General features: G+C 37.9%; 1 protein-coding gene across 1 annotated transcript; it reads right to left on the minus strand.

Moving 5' to 3' along the window:
* Nucleotides 1-177: 177 nt before the first annotated feature.
* Gad1 (glutamate decarboxylase) lies at nt 178-14,039 on the minus strand. Its single transcript, XM_089847243.1, has 12 exons — nt 13,734-14,039; nt 6,879-7,112; nt 3,365-3,455; nt 3,064-3,286; nt 2,901-2,980; nt 2,644-2,815; nt 2,434-2,577; nt 2,221-2,370; nt 2,105-2,154; nt 1,983-2,037; nt 1,824-1,913; nt 178-1,757 (listed from the first exon to the last, which is right to left on the minus strand). The coding sequence occupies exons 1-12, from the start codon at nt 13,792-13,794 to the stop codon at nt 1,584-1,586; spliced, it is 1,524 nt and encodes a 507-aa protein (XP_089703369.1). The 5' UTR covers nt 13,795-14,039; the 3' UTR covers nt 178-1,583.
* Between the last annotated feature and the right edge of the window lie 3,244 nt (nt 14,040-17,283).

A 17,283-nucleotide genomic window follows, 5' to 3' on the forward strand; every position in this document is an offset into this window, starting at 1 on the left:
AAGGCTTAAAATTGGGACTCGGGTACCCGTTCAGGTCACAGGTGACGTCAGGTCCTAAAAAATATGTTTCGGGTACCGACCCGAAGACGGTTACCCGAGATTTTCGGGTACCCGCATACCCCTGCATTAAACACAATGAAACGATATTTATTATTTCACGACATCTTTATTGAATTATTGCATGTCAATACCAATAATGTTTTCTTATTCTTTTTTAAATTATACACTAAAATTCAACCATGCAACTTAATTAATAAACGCACTTTACATCAATTAAACAAAACAGTTTTTTCTTCGGCATTTTTTTCGGTTGTTATTCTTAGTTATTACATCAATACCTTTTTCATTATTCTCCGTTACATTATCCCTGTATTTCATTTTTATAATGGTTATCACAGTTACATGTTTTACCAGCTTAGATAACAATTATAGAAATCGGTTAATATGTTGGGAATGTTTATCTTAAACCCCTAAATTATCACGTTTAGGTTAATTTGCGTGTGCAGAACCGTGAAATTAATTAAACTAATTAACATAAACGCCTGATTAACAATTAGCAGATATTGCTGTATTCAATGAAGCACCGTAGTAACCTCAGGCATAAATAACAATACACCATATATTAAGCGTAATATTTAAACAATTTTTTTTCTTTCTTTTTTTTTTTGGTTTTTTTCAATTTTCTTTCTAAACTGTTAACCCACAACAACCTTCTCTTAATTAACTTTTTCTTTAACCTTCATTAGTCAACGCATTTTATTTTATTTTTGGCACCTTTTTTTCGAAATATTTTCGTAGTCTTGTCAAAAAAATAAAGTTATATACCTATTAAACAGACAACAACTTTTATAGTTTAATTTTAAATTATAATTATTTTCTTACGTCTATATACAATTACTTTATGGGCGCAAATGATAATTAAACGATACTATCGATAATTATATAACAATCTAACCCTTTTTTATTTTGTTTTACCTCTTTATATTAATATTTTCACACTCTTTAATCTTATTCGTAATATAATTTCTGCCTATTTCGAGATCCACTGTCAAATTATTTTTGGAAGACATTTGGATTTTGCTGCTGGATCTGACCTTTTTTTCGATATATTTTATTTACTATACATTTCTTCACTCTTTTATATTCACTCTCCTTTATTTTGCTAACATAGATGTTTTTGTTTGGTGTTTTTTTAAACAGTTGCTAAATAACGTGACATTTATTTACATATATAATTTTTTTTTGCTCCATTAGTTGCACATTAATACGCCACGGTAAAGATTTTTTTTTTTTTGAACACGGTTACGTGATGGCAATCAATAACTTAACTTTAAACTTTTATGTGATATCTAAGGAATGCGATAATTCTTTTTTAGTTGGTGACATTTTTGAATTGAACTGAATAGAATCGTTCTATATACGCCACTCTCACTCAACTCAAGAAATAATTAGACGTATTTTATAAATATTGAAATAGTTTTAACACTATTCGGAGAGCCACTTGTTGGTTTGTTTCTTTTTTTTTCCTTTGTTGGTGTTGGTTTTGGAATTATTATAGAGTTGCTTTCCTTTTCTACGCTTGTCTAAAGGTCATGACCTAGCCGGTCTAATTCGTCCAATAGAAAGTCGACATCCGATTCCCGAACACCGGGATTGGAGATGATGTTACGGAAGAAATTAGGTAGCTCTCCCAATGGCTGGTAACTTATCATTAAGGTTCCTGCATCCATCATTCTGGCTTTGAGTAGAGCAGTGATCTAATTGCGTAGAGTTATAAATTGTATTCGCACTCGTAAACGGTTCTGAAAGAATATGAAACATACTTTTCCCAACTTTTGTTCCCTTTCCTTGGAGTGGGGCATTTTACGAAGACTGATGGGGATATACCAAAAGCAAACATTGGTGCATTCAGGCTGTAATAATAATTAAATTAAAATTTAGTCATTATATCGTTTAAAATATTTAAGTAGATCATTTGATACCTCCATGATCAAATAAAATTTATCTGGCGTTTCCTTGATCCTTTTCACCATGTACCTGAAAAATTAATTCAATTATTAATTATAATTAATTCAAATTCCAATTAAATGAGTTGGACGCTAACTCTGTCATTTCCATTAAATGGTCGATATGCTTCTCGTATCCAATGTCGCCCTGAAAGTAATTAGAATTAACCAATCGTATTTTATACTGTCATTTCGTGGCGCAATCAAAATTTACCTTGGACCTCCACATAAGCCATAACTTGAAGATATCATTGTGTCTTCCGCATTGAATGACTTTGTCACCGGTATCGTAAGACACGTCGTAGTGTTTGTCTTGCTGGAACAGATAGTCGGCGCACATTTGGTTGCAACTAATTAGAATCCCCTGTTTCGCGATAAATTATTGTTAACACTTCGATATTAATAATGTGATTTAGAAACATCTTACATCTTCTTTGAAGTGAATAGTCGAACATTGAAGCAACGTTGTCATCAACTTATGAGGGTTCCACGTGACCGAGTCGGCCCTTTCAATTCCCGCCATTCGTGATTTGTACTTTCTAGATAGTAGCAATCCACCACCCCACGCGGCCTAAAACGCAAAATTCGGTGTAACTACATCCGTAACTTGTTGCGTTGTAATTAATTTTGATCTTACATCGACGTGTAACCACATGCCGTATTTCTGGCAAATATCCGCAATTGGATGAATGGGGTCGAAGGCCCCGCAAACCGTCGTTCCACTGGTGCAATTAACGAAGAATGGTTTGTTCCCCTTGTTCTTGTGTTCAGCTACTAATCGTTCCAATTCCGTGGTTAGCATACGACCCCTGAAGAACATAAAGTGAAAGCCCCCAAAAATTCTTAACTACATCTTAGACAAAGTGTTTATGTCTATTGCGCAATATAACGTACCCTTCGTCACAAGGAACCTCTACGACGTAGTCCGTCCCTAAACCCATGGCAGCGCCGGCACCCTTAATGGAGTAGTGGCACTGTTTTTTTTTTTTTTAATTTAAAGAAAGGTGTTTTAGAATGGGTCCTAATTTGAGTATGTGGTATTTCGTGTTTAATTTACGTGTTCAGACGTGAACATGACCAATTGAGGAAGAGCCTTGAGACCGTGATCTTTGTAGTTGGGAAACATTTTATGTCTGGCAGCCAACGCCGCGTACAGGTTGGATATGGATCCTCCAGGCGCGAGAATACTGTCTCCGTTCTTGAAGCCAATGATATCCCTCATTTTCTTCATTACTACGTTCTCCATTAGAATAAAGACAGGCGCGATTTCGTAAGTGAACCTAAACCGTTAATTAAGATTTAAATTAACCCGAATTAAGTATTTGAACTTGTCCGAAATAAGCTCTTGTACCACGTACATGTTTGTATTAGCAGTAGCCGTTAACCATTCTCCGGCCATGGAAACAATGTCGAGACCACATGACAATTGGTTAAAGTAATGCGGGTGACCTATTGAACAATTAAAATAATCAACTACCTACGCACCAAGTGCAATTGCAAATAATCTCAGAGTTTTTCTATACAAGTTTATCGATTGAGTGTATCGTGTCTTCAACCGAAGTTACTTCAGCTACACAGAAATGTAATTAAAAATCACTTCCCCGTAAGCCAAATGTTTCCTTCCAGGAAGGGATAAAGTCGGGCGGCCAGTGAGAAACGCGACGGCTGTTTCCCCGATAAAATCAGAGAACACAAGCTGTTACCTAAAATTCTTTTCTCTATACTTTATCCCTTGGCGGACTAACCGAGCCGTGATGTGAAGCGTACATTGCAAACTCCCCTTTTACTGACGAAAGGAATTACTCAGGAATGCTTTAACGGGAAACTCGGAAAAACGGTTTTCGGCTAATGTTAGTCACCGAAATATACAGGGTGTTTCCAATAAGTCTGCCATATATTAAAGGTCAGAGGTCACTAGAATCCGGATACTACATCGTTAATTAAAACCCTCCCTTTGTACTCTTGAGTTTCCTTCTATTCAGTAAATCAAGAAACTTCTCCAATTAGCCCGCTCTGATTTAATCACATTTGTAATTTAGCCTGGTAGCTTTTAATTAACCCAAACCATGCCCCGGTCGCCGTCAATTCACAAGCAGCCATAGCGAATGCAATTCCGAACAGTATCTTTCAATCAATTATAAAAGTGGTTCACGTATTAAACCTTATTTCCACCTCAACGAGTAACCTGGCTAATTCGTAAATTCGACACAAGTCTGTGTGTAAAAGTTAGAACCGTCCCCCCTTCGTCCATTGAAGTCCGGGCAATTTTATACGGCATACTTCCTATCCCCTTTCAAGAGTCAAGCTCCGACGGCTCCGTATGGAGGGCATTGATTTTCAACGTGCCATTTTTAGCCCAGATCTCTCAAACCCCCTCATCCTATTCTCTCTCTTGGTTACTGGTATCAAAAGTTACGGAGTAGGAGTGTCGGGTGAGATATGGATAGATGGCAAAAAGGCTGGGCTGTGTGGCCAGCTGATATTGACACTACGACGACGTTCGCTACTCCACCGCCCCTCCGAAAGGACCCCGCTTTCTAGGTTCCTCTATACCCACAAGAGCTGAACCCTGAACTTTCAGACCTTCATATCTCGAAGTAAAACTTTAACAATTCTGCAACATGGGCGATGATTGTCCTCGAAATTGCAATTAATGCCAGTTAAGGTTACCAACGATTCACCTGTCCCGAGTTGGTATTCTATCGTAAGATTAGATGACACTACCGAGTGTCCTCTTGTAGTACTTCACTTTAGGTAATGTACTTTCGCTACTGCAAAGACTTCTTTAGAAGTGTGGGCTGAAAATAACTTTTTTTCCACAATTTTTTTCTTTTGGGGGATGGTTGTCTTTTTCTTCCGGTATAAGAAAGAACCATCAATCCTTTTCGCGCTTCGGCAAAAATCGAAAATGCTGTTCCGATAGGAATTTCATACTTTTTTTCATTCCTATGAGGAAATAGGTCCCCCTATTTATCGATTGGGTCCTACCGTGTACCATGCACTCCTCTCCGTTTTGGAGCTCCGAGCTCCGAGCTTCGCGGAGAATTGATTCCATTTTCGATGCCAAATTATATCTCTTGGATGAAAAGGTATAGGCATAGATAAATTCGCTGTAATCATAGGGGTTGTGATGTAATTTATTTTCAACTATAAGGTGTTTGAAATAAGGAAACATTTATGTTTGGTTATAGTATCGAATATAGCTGACCCGCATTGCGACACAAATAGGCCCCGCCCAAAACTTGACTTTCCAGAGTTTGTTAAAATGTCAACGCTATATAGATTTAAAAGCGCTGTTTCTCCGTTAATTTATAGCGGTTTGATGCCGCGTTAATCTCAACATACAGCGCGACCTCAATTTTGTGCCATAATTTTGAGTTATAAATTTTCCACGAACTGTTTTCAAATTATATCTCGCTATTTGCGCTGGAAGGGTTGTAAATCTTTTACTTCAGCGGTTTTTTAGAATGAGAGGAGTATATAGAAGCCATAGTTTCGTAATTACTCCGAGTACCTTATCATGGACTCCTTTCGCTTAATCCATTAGATGAATTTTCGAATTAACGAAATATCTTTTACTCCCCCTGTATTATTCTCGATGCTGGTACAGCGTTATTGCATCTCAGAATGTTTTCTATTAGTTAAGCCTAATCTTCATATATTAATTTCGGCAAAAAGAGAGAAGTCACACCTAAAATATCACTGAAACCCTGCACATTGCTGTATCAATTTCATTCAAGCATCCTTCGAATGTCCCCCAAACCCTCTTATCATCTCCAGAGGAGACCCGCTCTCAAACTCCATCCATCAAGCGTATATCAACTGCCTCCGACAAGCACCCTCAATGAAACTAATCATATATATAAACCCTCTTATTAGTAACCGAAGAAGATCCGCGTCTCTACGGGGTGTTTCCGATAAGTCTGCCATAAATTAAATTTGGGTTATTTTCAGTGGAAAATGTAACTTCTGTGACATTTTGCCTTAAAGGCCACTGATTTCCAATTAAAATTTGAGTATTTTAATGATGACCCCTTAAATTTAATTAAGAAACTGATATAGACTATGATTTCTTCTAATTTAATTAGGGGGTCATCTATAAAACACTAAAATCATAACTCAGAAACAGTGGCCCGAACGGCAATATGTCATAGAAGTTAAATTTCCGACTCAAAATCGTCCAAATTTAATTTATGGCAGACTTATCAGAAACACACTGTATATAACCTCTTCTCGCATCCATAGGCCATAACGGTATGCCTTAAAAAATTGTGATATTCCATTATTTTGTAGACTTTTTTATAAGGCAAAATTTGAGCCGGTAATGTCTCGCTTTTTTGGTGGATATATACAGAAGTCATAGAGAGAGAAGGTTCTAGCGTAAAATTGCTAGTAATTGGGAGCCATAAATAACGGCACTTTTCTTGCCAGTGTCAGCGCCAGCCAACCCCGTTATTAAATCGGGAGGCTCTCTTGAACCTCTCTCTCTATCTCTCCATCCCAATGGATGGTTCTCCCAGCATCTTCCTTCTCTCTACGCCCGATACTTTATCCACCCCTCTCCCGGGATGACTAGTTCTCTTTTCGGCGATGCTCGGCGTGGTTACTACCGTCCCAAATTTCAATCGAGACTAGAGTTGGCTTCCCTACCCGATAATGGAACCAAAAAAGTTTTATTTCACTGTCGACAGATAATTTGCAGTTGGTTTCTTATTGCAGTTTCAACTTTATATTGTTTTGTAGAATTATTGAAGTCCAAGTGAAACTTTTGGTTTATATTGTAAATAAGACTTTTAGAAGTTTGTTTTATTTTCGTTTGGAGATAGAAATCCATGAACGGCAAGTAATTAATTCTAAACTTGGAAGACTTACCTGTTTTGACTTGGTACTTGAGAGCATCTTTGCAATCAACCAGGATTTGATCTAGATTAAGTGCTTGGTTAGGAATGTCGAGATCAAGAACTTCTCTTAGTTGATTCGGTTGATGGAAATCGAGAATTTTACTGGAACGATCGTTTGATTTGTCGATGTAGTCTAAGAGAATGTCCACAACTCCTTGCAGAAATTCCCTGGTTACTTGACCTTCCTTCGCCAAAGGAAAAAGGTCTGAAAAGGAACAAAAAAAAAATATGGAAACGGTACTTGTGAAGTTTAATACGGGATTAACTTTCGCTATCTTAATCCCACTTAAGCTGTTTAGTATTAGAATTAATAGAAGTGGAGTAACCCCAAAGTCAGCCTTCCATTTGACGCTCGGAACAACTATAAAGTACTCATCTTGGTAACTCGAGTTTGATAACTTCAATATTAACTTATTTCCGGGATTAGTAGTAATAGAAAAAGAGAGAGGCGTCCCAAAAAATGACTGGAGTCATAAAAAATGATACGCCATCTTGATTTCTGGCGTGTGCCAGCTTTGACGCACCCGCCCCTCTGGCCCGTTACCCTCTGAACTGCTCTGCCCCAGCGCGATAAGAAATAGGAGGGATATCGCCCGGGTTGTAAGCTTTTCGTTTCGGCTCGTCAAACACCCAAGCTATGACGCTAAAATCCGCGACACCGCCAGCAGCTATACCCTAATATTTTTCCTTGACTTTTTGGCAGTTTTGAGTGGCGCCCTACTTCTTAGTTCAATGTGTTGTTCTTAAAATTAATATTTGGGGAAATATTTTTATTAAAATAACGCTTGACAAGTTATTTTTAAATTGAACTTTGCCCTTTAATAACGAGCCTGTCACCCAGTGGTATCCAATGCTATAACCAATAAAATAAAATCTATACCTTAGAATTTGAAATTTAACTTAGTTTAGGAATATAAAGAATAAGTTTCGAAAATTTATTCACTAAAGTTGCACGTATCTATTCAGCCCAGGAATAGTTTTTTTATTTGATAAACTTATACAACCCCACGAGCGACAAATCCGACGTTTTTTTTTAGCCTCTGCTCATTTAGGAAGATGCTTGTGAATACTGTATTAATGAGTCTTCACCGTGCCATGTCCTTTATAAAAGAAATTTGGGACTGCTTTTTTTGTTGCATTGGTGGATGGTAGATCCAACCTATAGTCCCGTCCCTCCCTCGCTTGCAAACTGATTTCTACTTATTCTTGGTTATTGTGTGTTATGTTGAGGGGAATATTGGGTAAGGGTTTTCGGGGTAGAGGATGTATTGAGTCTGGTGGGGCCCTAAAACCGTACAGGGTCACGTTTCCCGCGTCTCCTATTCTGACATCTTGGACAGCTTGTCGATTTGGGCCTTGGCTTTACCACTATTCTTCGCCCGTGTACCATTGTTATTATTTCTCTACTATTCATTCTAACAATGCTATTAAGTGTAGTTAGAAGCGAACCGAATTGATTCGTAATTGCAATTATAGATCGTACACTGCAGGCGTGCGCCGTAGAGATGCCTAGCTATAGCGCATGCGCTCTCCTTACTGACAAACTTTCAATTAATACTATTTGCTTTTGATTGCGGTAGTTCAGGAATGGTTTGGAAACTCTTATCATTATAATGAAATCTTCTGAAAGGACGAATGCCACAAAGATCAGACAAACCTTTAAAAATACTGTAAACTGACGTTTCTATTATTAATAACTCGCTCTACGTTTTCAAAAAAACTGATTTGAAGAAGTGTCAAAGAGGATTAAAGTCCTCTTTCTAGATTAGCGGAGGAGTTGAACAGTTAGCGGACCCAATCTCGGTGCAGGGCGACAGTAACGTTTCATAAAAGACCCGTACAGGACGCGTTCAAATTCTCCCCCTTGCACTGTCATAGGGCATTTTTTGATGGAGTAGGGTCCTTCTCTTATTACTTGGAGCCCCATTTAATTAATTTTGTTCCCCTCAAATCGAGAGTGTAACGAGGTGGTGGTCGCGCTCATAGATACCGGAAATACATCCGAACCCTAAATATAGACAAATCTCCTTGAGTCACAGCGACTATGCTTCACTCCAAAGACATTTATAGTAACTTATTTCCTATATCTATGTTTAAGCATTGACTCCTCTCATCTTTCAATGTCCTCAATCCCCCGCCATTTTGCGGGAACACGAGATTCAGTTAGATCTACTCACCCCCTTTTTTCAGCCTCTATTCTTCTACGGCTTAACTATTACGATGACCGTCCAGCCCATTTTTCACTCAGTTTAAAACCGACCTGATTAGTTCGGGCTTACTCTCTTTACAAATCTTTTATGTCCAATTATAGTGGTAGTCTTCCTAACGCGTCGGGTTTCAAATATATACGACGTGTGAAATTCGACATGAAGCAGTTTGAAATGGAGAAGTATACCTAGGCCTATATGAGAAATTACAGGGTTCATACAAACCTGGAAAACCTGGAAAAATCAGGGAAATAAATAGTTGACAAAACCCTCAGGGAAAATTCAGGGAAATTTAGAATTTTTAGTAAAATTTAGAGAAATCAGGGAAATTTGCGTCAAACAGGGGCCGAGTAATTAAGCAAAATGTTCGTAAACATACCCCTCTCCCTAGGATTAACATTACACTAAACTTTGGAGGCTCATAACTCTGGTTATATTAGAGATACGGGGATGTCTTTTGAGTATATGTTATAGTCATATTTGCCCCCCCCCTCCTTCGTTAATATTTGCTCCATAGGATACTCCATATACGGGAACAACCTGGAAAATTTAGGAAAGTATATGGGAAAAACCTGGAAATCTCAGGGAAATTTGTTTTCCAAAAGTTGCATGAAATCTGAATTATATATTTCAAATGGGGTTCTGATGTTTTCTGGTTTGAAAACTACACTAATAAAAATAATATTTTTATTAGTACCAAATATTTTTTACCACCGCATTCTATAAAATATTTATATAAAAAAAAGTGAAACGAAACTAAAAAAAAATTTCCTCCACAAACTTTCTAACTCAAACTATCGTAATATCCATCGTTTATGTATACTTTATCTCTAAATACATTCTGCTGGCTGTTATATCTTCGTATATACGAAAGTTGGTAGGGTGTAAGTTACACCGTGTAACTTGATAGGTAAAGCGAGTTAATAGCTATAGCCAGTTGCAGTTGCCTGATAAGAGACGTATCGCTCATAGCCCTAGCTGTCTCAGTGTCTCCCCTAACCGGAGAATACATCGCCTACGGCGGTTATTTCCTCTTTTCCAGGATGGCCGGCCGCCACTTCCGTTTAACCGAAAACTAGCTTTATGGTTTTTGCTTAGGCGCTGACATCATATATAGTCACTGATAAGCTAACTTCGTTATGTATATATACCTGGTGTATGATGTCACGTTCTATTTAATGAAGTTGGTATTCATTTGTAACTAAATATTAGTAAGGTTTATCTATGTAACATTTTTTTGTAATTAACCATAATGAGCTATTAAGTTACTGGGACATTTGCGTCTCATCTCAAAATCTAGTTTTTCTTCACTTTTCACCTTTTACACTAATATTTACTACACTGGTTCTCTATATCCTATTGATGGATCTATTTTAGAGTTCGACTGCCGTCATCTTTCAAAATGGCGGCCCGATAAGTGATAAAAATGGACGCCCAACGCTGGGTTCCTTCGCTGCAAGTCTGTAATAACGGGTTCTAAAATTTCTTATGTCTCCGCTTTTCATTTAACATCACTTTTCTCTAAAAACTTATACTGATGATGATGACGTAATTTTTTCCATCTTTTTAAGTTTTAGGGTATATTGCTTTGTAATTTCAGAGTAATTTTTTTTAATTTCTTATTTGAGCTTCCAAGTCTACAAAAATATACGTATGTATTTAAGTTCCTTTCTCAAATACAACCCAAAATTAATTCTATATTTTATATAAGCTATGTACATTCGATACTTGGCTCACCGAAATAATTTTTTTTTTCTGTTTAGAGAAACATAGCTATAGCTATAGTCTTAAAAGCGCTGCATGCAGTGACTGTTCGCCAAGAGGTCAACTTGACCGGGAAGTTGGGTCACTGGTGGTTAGACTCGGTTTACACGGTTTTGCTCTCCTCCCACTGATTTAATGAGACACGATGGTCTGTCTGCTTTCGTCTGATGTGATTCGGATTTGTCAAATTAAGAAGGCTTAGCGCATAACCGCGATTCAGACGCTTATTGTGGCTTCTGAACTGACTCTAAGCCTTGCTTCTGTTGAGTGCATGTAGAAAATCTTTATATTTGACAATATGAACCCAGAAAAAAAGCAAAGAAAAGAATTTTTCTCTTTGTTTTATAGGCCTACAACTTCGAGGAGATTCAAATTTGTTTGAACTATCTAGACATAAGCCCTTCAGCTAAATCCAAAAAAACTTTGTTATAAAGTCAGTAGATGAGACAGTGTATACCCGATATAGTTTTTAGAAGATGCCCGAGGCACTTTTTGAAACGCGGCCGGGAGTTTTATTTGAAAACGGGAAGCGAGTTTAATTACGGAGTCGTATAGATAACAGAGGAAGACTGTAATATCTATCTAGTCTTATTGAAAAACGGAGATTGAAAATTTAATAAAACTTTTACTAAAAAAGGGAATTAGCTATAGTGAAACCGGTAGACCAAATTAAATAGTAGTAATATTAGTATCGAGGGTTTTCAATCAATAGATATAACTTTTTGAAATATAGTTTACTATTAAATCCGTCCTCGTTTTAGTCAGGGGGGGGGGGTCATCCCTAAATTGTTTTTTGCGCATGCGTGTTATTCTCTTATAATTTCCACTAATATTTGAATCAACCAGCAATATTTCATGTATCACGTGATTTCCACGACAGTGAAAGTTACATCGCACACCGCGATTGAATTGGTCCCTAAGTTTTATTTGTAGTTGGCAAGAAATTTAAGTGAATACTCGGACTCTGCCATCAAAGGAGCAGATAAGGGGACCAAACTTAAAGTGAAATCAATTTAATTAACCATATTAGTCCTTCTTTCAAGTACCGCCAGCTTCAAAACCACGGAAATCGCTAGGTAACTTAATTTGAAATGGCCTTGAGGCCGCGCGGCCTAGCTATTAAGGTGTGTAGTAGCAACCTTTTCTTTGTCAATTTGTGTCGCCCGTATTCAACCGTGGATAAAGGATAGGAGCGGGGCAGGGAAGGGGTGTGTTATTTCTCAATGGGAGCGGGAAAGCGTAATGCCGTAATCCGTTCGTTCTAATCCTTGTACAAACAAGGCCCGTCGATGGCTTTTTAAAAGCCGCTTTTGGATGGCTTTCCCCCGGCCCCGATGTCGCTGACAAGCTTTGGCCTAGCATGCCGCCTTACGCGTCACTCTCTTTCCCGTCTCATCGAGCCCCAGCTTCCCGATGTTTAGCCGCGTATCGCCGTCGGCCGTTTGAGTAAGTATCCGCCCAGGAAACTGAGTTTTTAGTCCGAATGCAAATATTGCACCACCGTTTGGTTTTCAATCTTCTCAGAATCTGAAAGCCCCATTTCTTTCGCGAGACCCATGGCGTTTGACACTTAATACACAATGAGTGTTTGTTCCAAGGACGTTTGCTCGCTGCTTTGTCCCCTTAAGGCTGAGTGAACTTCAATGACACTCTTAAGACCCCCCCCCCTTTATTTTTCTATATTGAAACTATAGTCATTTTGGACATATCTCCGATAATTTTTAAAAGTATGATATGTAATGGTAAAGGAACATTTGGTTTCTTTTGGAAAATGAAAATACACGTCACTCAGCCTCTGATTGTTAAGTTAAGAAACTGTACGAGAAACGTGTCTTGTCCTAGACGGTTTGCGCTTCTATATCTTTAATGCAAATGTTAATTGAAAAATTTAAGGGAAAGTATTAAAAAAATAAATAACCTGTTATTTAAAAGTAATTACCATTTTATTAGTCTTAGAAACGCTGTCTACTACCTTGCTATGTTTTGTGGTGTCTGCTAGTCAGAACTCTCACGGAATTGCTTCAACCAATCCCGCAGTTGTAAGGAGTTCTGGATAGCAGACGCCTCTAAACATGGCAAGGCAGTAGGCAGCGTTTTAAGACTAATTAAATCCTTGTAATTTTTTTTATAACAGATTATTTATTTATTTTTAATATTTTTCCTTTTATTTTTGAAAAAAGGCCGTTCTTTTGAGGTAAAATGTGTAGAACCGGGATCTTTTCCTTTAAGTTCATATTTCACAAGAACTTGAAATGCAAAATTGAATATCTTTTACGCTAGATGTTAATTTAGTTCACGTTTTTCGCATAATTTCTTAAGCTATGAACTAGCGCTCAATAGACTACTTACGTTCACAACAGAGACGCTATACAACAAACACTGTAACTTCTTACCTTTAACGGACTCTTATAGAGAATGCTGACGCCGGGATTGAGAATACTACTACGCTCTCTAGGAACTCTCGCGTCATTTGTGACAAAATCTCTTTTGCCAGTGTTATAAAATACTCTACTAGGATGTTGTCCCTTCTCCGTTTCTAATGACTATACTCTTAACGACAAGAAAACGTGCCTGGAGTCTACCCTAGCTAATAATGAGCTATATACTGACCCATCTAACTCCACAGCTACCAAACCCAAACTAGGCCTAGTAACTAGGTCGTTCCGCAATACTTTTACCCAAGAGTTCATATTGTATCTTCAATTAAAGCTATTGGAAATATTTCCCAGCATTCACCATCATAACTTTCGAAGTTTTCCACCGATCCCCTATTTCTGTTCCACACAAACACCATGCATATCTACCGTAAAACCTGCAAATTGGTTCCCCTAATGGAAAGGTTAAAACGGTCTTACCGGTATAGTGCATGGTCCCAATATCTTTGGCGCTAATTTTCTTGTCCTTATTGGACTCCATGATTCCTCAAATTCGGGATGGTACGAGTTCTCAGTTCAGGAGGTTGTTGTTTAGGCTACCAGGCTCCGTGATGGGTGTTGTTTTAACGCGAGTGGTTCCTGTTCTTAAGAAGGGAGTCTTGGTCCGGTCCTTCTAGGTTCGCTCTTCCTCAATCGAGTCTGCCTCCGAAGGGTTCAACGGCTGCGGCCTGGAGAATGCCAAAGCGTTTCTCGTCAAGGGACCAAGAGCGTTTTCCTATCCAAGAGATGGTGAAATAAGTAAGGGGGGACCATTTATGGGGGGAAGGGGACTGGTTCCCCAAGGGGGGGATTTACAATAGCTAGCTCCTTTGAACTACCTCCCACACTATCCTTCGCGCCGTTTGCCAACGCGATATAGCCTGCCTCCCACGTAAAATTCCTTTACTCTTTCATGCTTGAGGGAAAGCGGCCTTTCTAGAGATGGGGTTCGGGGCAGGGGGATATTTGCCCTATATTTACCCGCCAAAAGCCAGGAGCGCGGGAAGAGAATGTGAGAAAACGTATCCATCCTTTGAATGTACGCCAATTGAACAACGTTCTATATTTAAATTCAACTAATGCCTTTTTCAAATGATAAATTGAATTTTATTTTATTTGTTATTGATTTATTCGCGTACTTCCTTTTAATTACTTAGTTCTAAGCTTCAATAAAAATTATATATCAGTACTAGAATGTCAAATTTCCTCAGGGAGTTTTTAATCTCAATCTTTGGAAGGTGCCAAGAGACTATAATGAACTGGAATTTATGTCTCTGCTCATTAAGCTCCTGAATTATAACTAACATTATATTTAATGAGGTACTATGGAAATCTTTTTTTTTGGGTTATTATCAAAACCCTAATTATCATCTCTTATTAATTATAGTAATTAGTGGTGCACCTAATTTGTTTTAAAAATGATACAATGTTAAAGTTAAGAAATGGTAAATTCATTTGGAGTTGTAAACAAAAAAAAACCTCATTTAATGCTGCATTATTCCCTTTTATTATTAGTAATTAATCAAGTACTTAATTTTTAATTATTTTTACGTAAGAGTGAGCCTACATCTAGGCTTAAAACAATAGCATGTATTTCCAACGAGCGCCTGTAGGAAAAGCATACTTCTAGGATATCCGAATTACATGTTATTTCCCATTGCCCCTGTAGAAATGTTGTTCCTGCCGCACACCCTTGTTCAGGGCAAAGCAAACATCTAGGCGATTTGATTTACATGTAATTTCCCATTGCCCCTGTAGAAATGTTGTTCCTGCTGCACACCGGTGAGCAAGGTAATATAAAAATGTAGAGAAATAATCATTATTTAACCAAAAATTTACCAAATTCAGTTTTAAATCGTATATTTATAAGTTTACAAGGATTTTCTGTGACAACCCTTTTGAATTTGAAGATTCCGTAAATTCTAACGACAATCGACAGTTTTCAAATTCGATATGTTCCTATAACTGAGCTAAATTTAATGACTAAATCGATTGTGACCTTTCGGGTCATCGTTGCAAGCGGATTACGTAAATGTTTTATACGAAACTACATTAGTACAATCGAATCGGTCAGAGCCAAAAATAACCCTTTTTTTAGAATCGATTTTTTCCAAAACCCAACTTACGTCATAAGGTTCGATTGAAAAATCGAATAATGGAATTTAACAATTATATAAAAAAATGGGTCCTTCGTATTTTAGAAGAATAGGATGGGACCGTTGTCGAGATGATGTGGATATTTGAGGTCCTTTAAGAGAGAGAGGATGCTTGGAAGGAAACTCGAGAGCCAAAAGAAGAAAAATATGATTTCTCTTATCTGAATTCCCCCCCCCCTTAACACACTCCCCCCTCGTCAGTCGCCTCAATTCTTAGGATAAACTCTGGTACCGTTACAAATCATTTTTAACGCCGTTTGATTGGTGCGTTGAGCGGGTACCAGGCGTGTCTTTGAACAATAGCCCCTCCTTGTTGGTCGTCCAACGCGCGCAGTATGAATGCGCGTCTTGTAAGACTGTGTGAAACGACTGCGTGAAAAGCCTCATCGATTTAATTTCCTGGCCACTAGCGGACGCTGCTTCTCTATTCTCTGACGTCCAAGATGCCATCTCTTTACTCTCTATCCCCCCTCGCCCGCCTCTAAGTCTTTTAAGCGTTTTAAAGTTTTTTGCTCCCCGAATGTGCGAGAAGCCCATCTGTTGAAGTGAGTCTAGCCGAAGAGGCTTTTGACGAGGGGGAAACCACAAGAACTCAAATTTAGTACGAGATTTCAGATTTTAATTGAAATGACGACATGATTATTCGAGTTGTTTTGCCTCTCGGCTTGTGATAACATCACTGCACTGTTACCTAAGGCTTAATGCGTTTTGAGTGGTTATAGGCACTTGGCAAAATGTATGCAGCCCTTGTAAACTAAAAAAACCAGCGTTTATTACATAAGGTGTCTTAATTCTCAGTTCTTTATCAACATCGTGTGATTGTTTACTTCTAGTTATTTACTTCAATGTACTGTTTGAAGTCATCCTCCACCCTCGCCGGTTAGCGATTTTAACGGCACCTCTAAATATAAGTCTTTTGTAACGTACTATACTTGTACCTTCTTTCCGGGTTGGACTGGTGTTAGCTTTCCCGCAGGGTTTGCTACTTTTTTGCTTAGGGTATAAGGACCTGTGTCCTTTTTTTGTTAGATCCGATGGGGAAGAAGACCCTACGATATACGAGTTAACTAAGTGTGAGAAACTTGTCATCTGCCCAAGGGTTTTTCCTAAAAGCCATAAAGTTTTTATAAGCTTAAAATTGTGGTGTTGTGTATTTATGAGATGCTTTTCCGACGCAGAATATTATAATGGACATTATACTGTATTTAAGCCTAATGTGTTCATTATAAAATGGCAAAGTATATTTAAATTGGTATTTGTATAATTTTAGTTACTTTGACTGGGTTGGAAATCAAATATTGAATTGATTCAAAACTCGCAGTGTTATTCAAAGTGACTTGCACAGTATCTGTAAAATCAGGGTTCGTATCCAAAGACAAAAAATCCACCATTAGAATGTACAAAAATAATTGTAAGTTCATTTATCAACAACATTCTGACTTCTCTTCAAATCAGTTTGTCAAAATCAGTCATAGAAAATGTATTAAATTCGGGTATTCTTTATGTTTCAAATGAAAAATCCGTGTTGAATCTGTAATATGTTTTAACCGTAGAACACACAATCATTCATAGGCTCTGAAATTAGCAATTAGAATATTCCACTACATTATATCCCATTTAGGCAGGTTCTGAGGCTAATTATACGCTAGCGTAGCTACTTAAATACATCATGCACCATACAGGATGTGTAGGAAAATCCAGTTTTCCCATGATATGATTCCCTTGGTTTTTTTGGCTAAAGTCAGATAATCCGCTCTAGCGAACTAGCTTGAATCCGTTTTCCGGGGGAGAGTGCCAGGGGTGTCTAGGATTAAAAAGCCCATTGGGGACCCTTT

This window comes from Phalangium opilio, unplaced genomic scaffold (assembly GCF_054372755.1).
Source record: "Phalangium opilio isolate 3A_F unplaced genomic scaffold, DU_Popi_V2 ptg000082l_1, whole genome shotgun sequence".
NCBI classification, from domain to species: Eukaryota; Metazoa; Arthropoda; class Arachnida; order Opiliones; family Phalangiidae; genus Phalangium; species Phalangium opilio.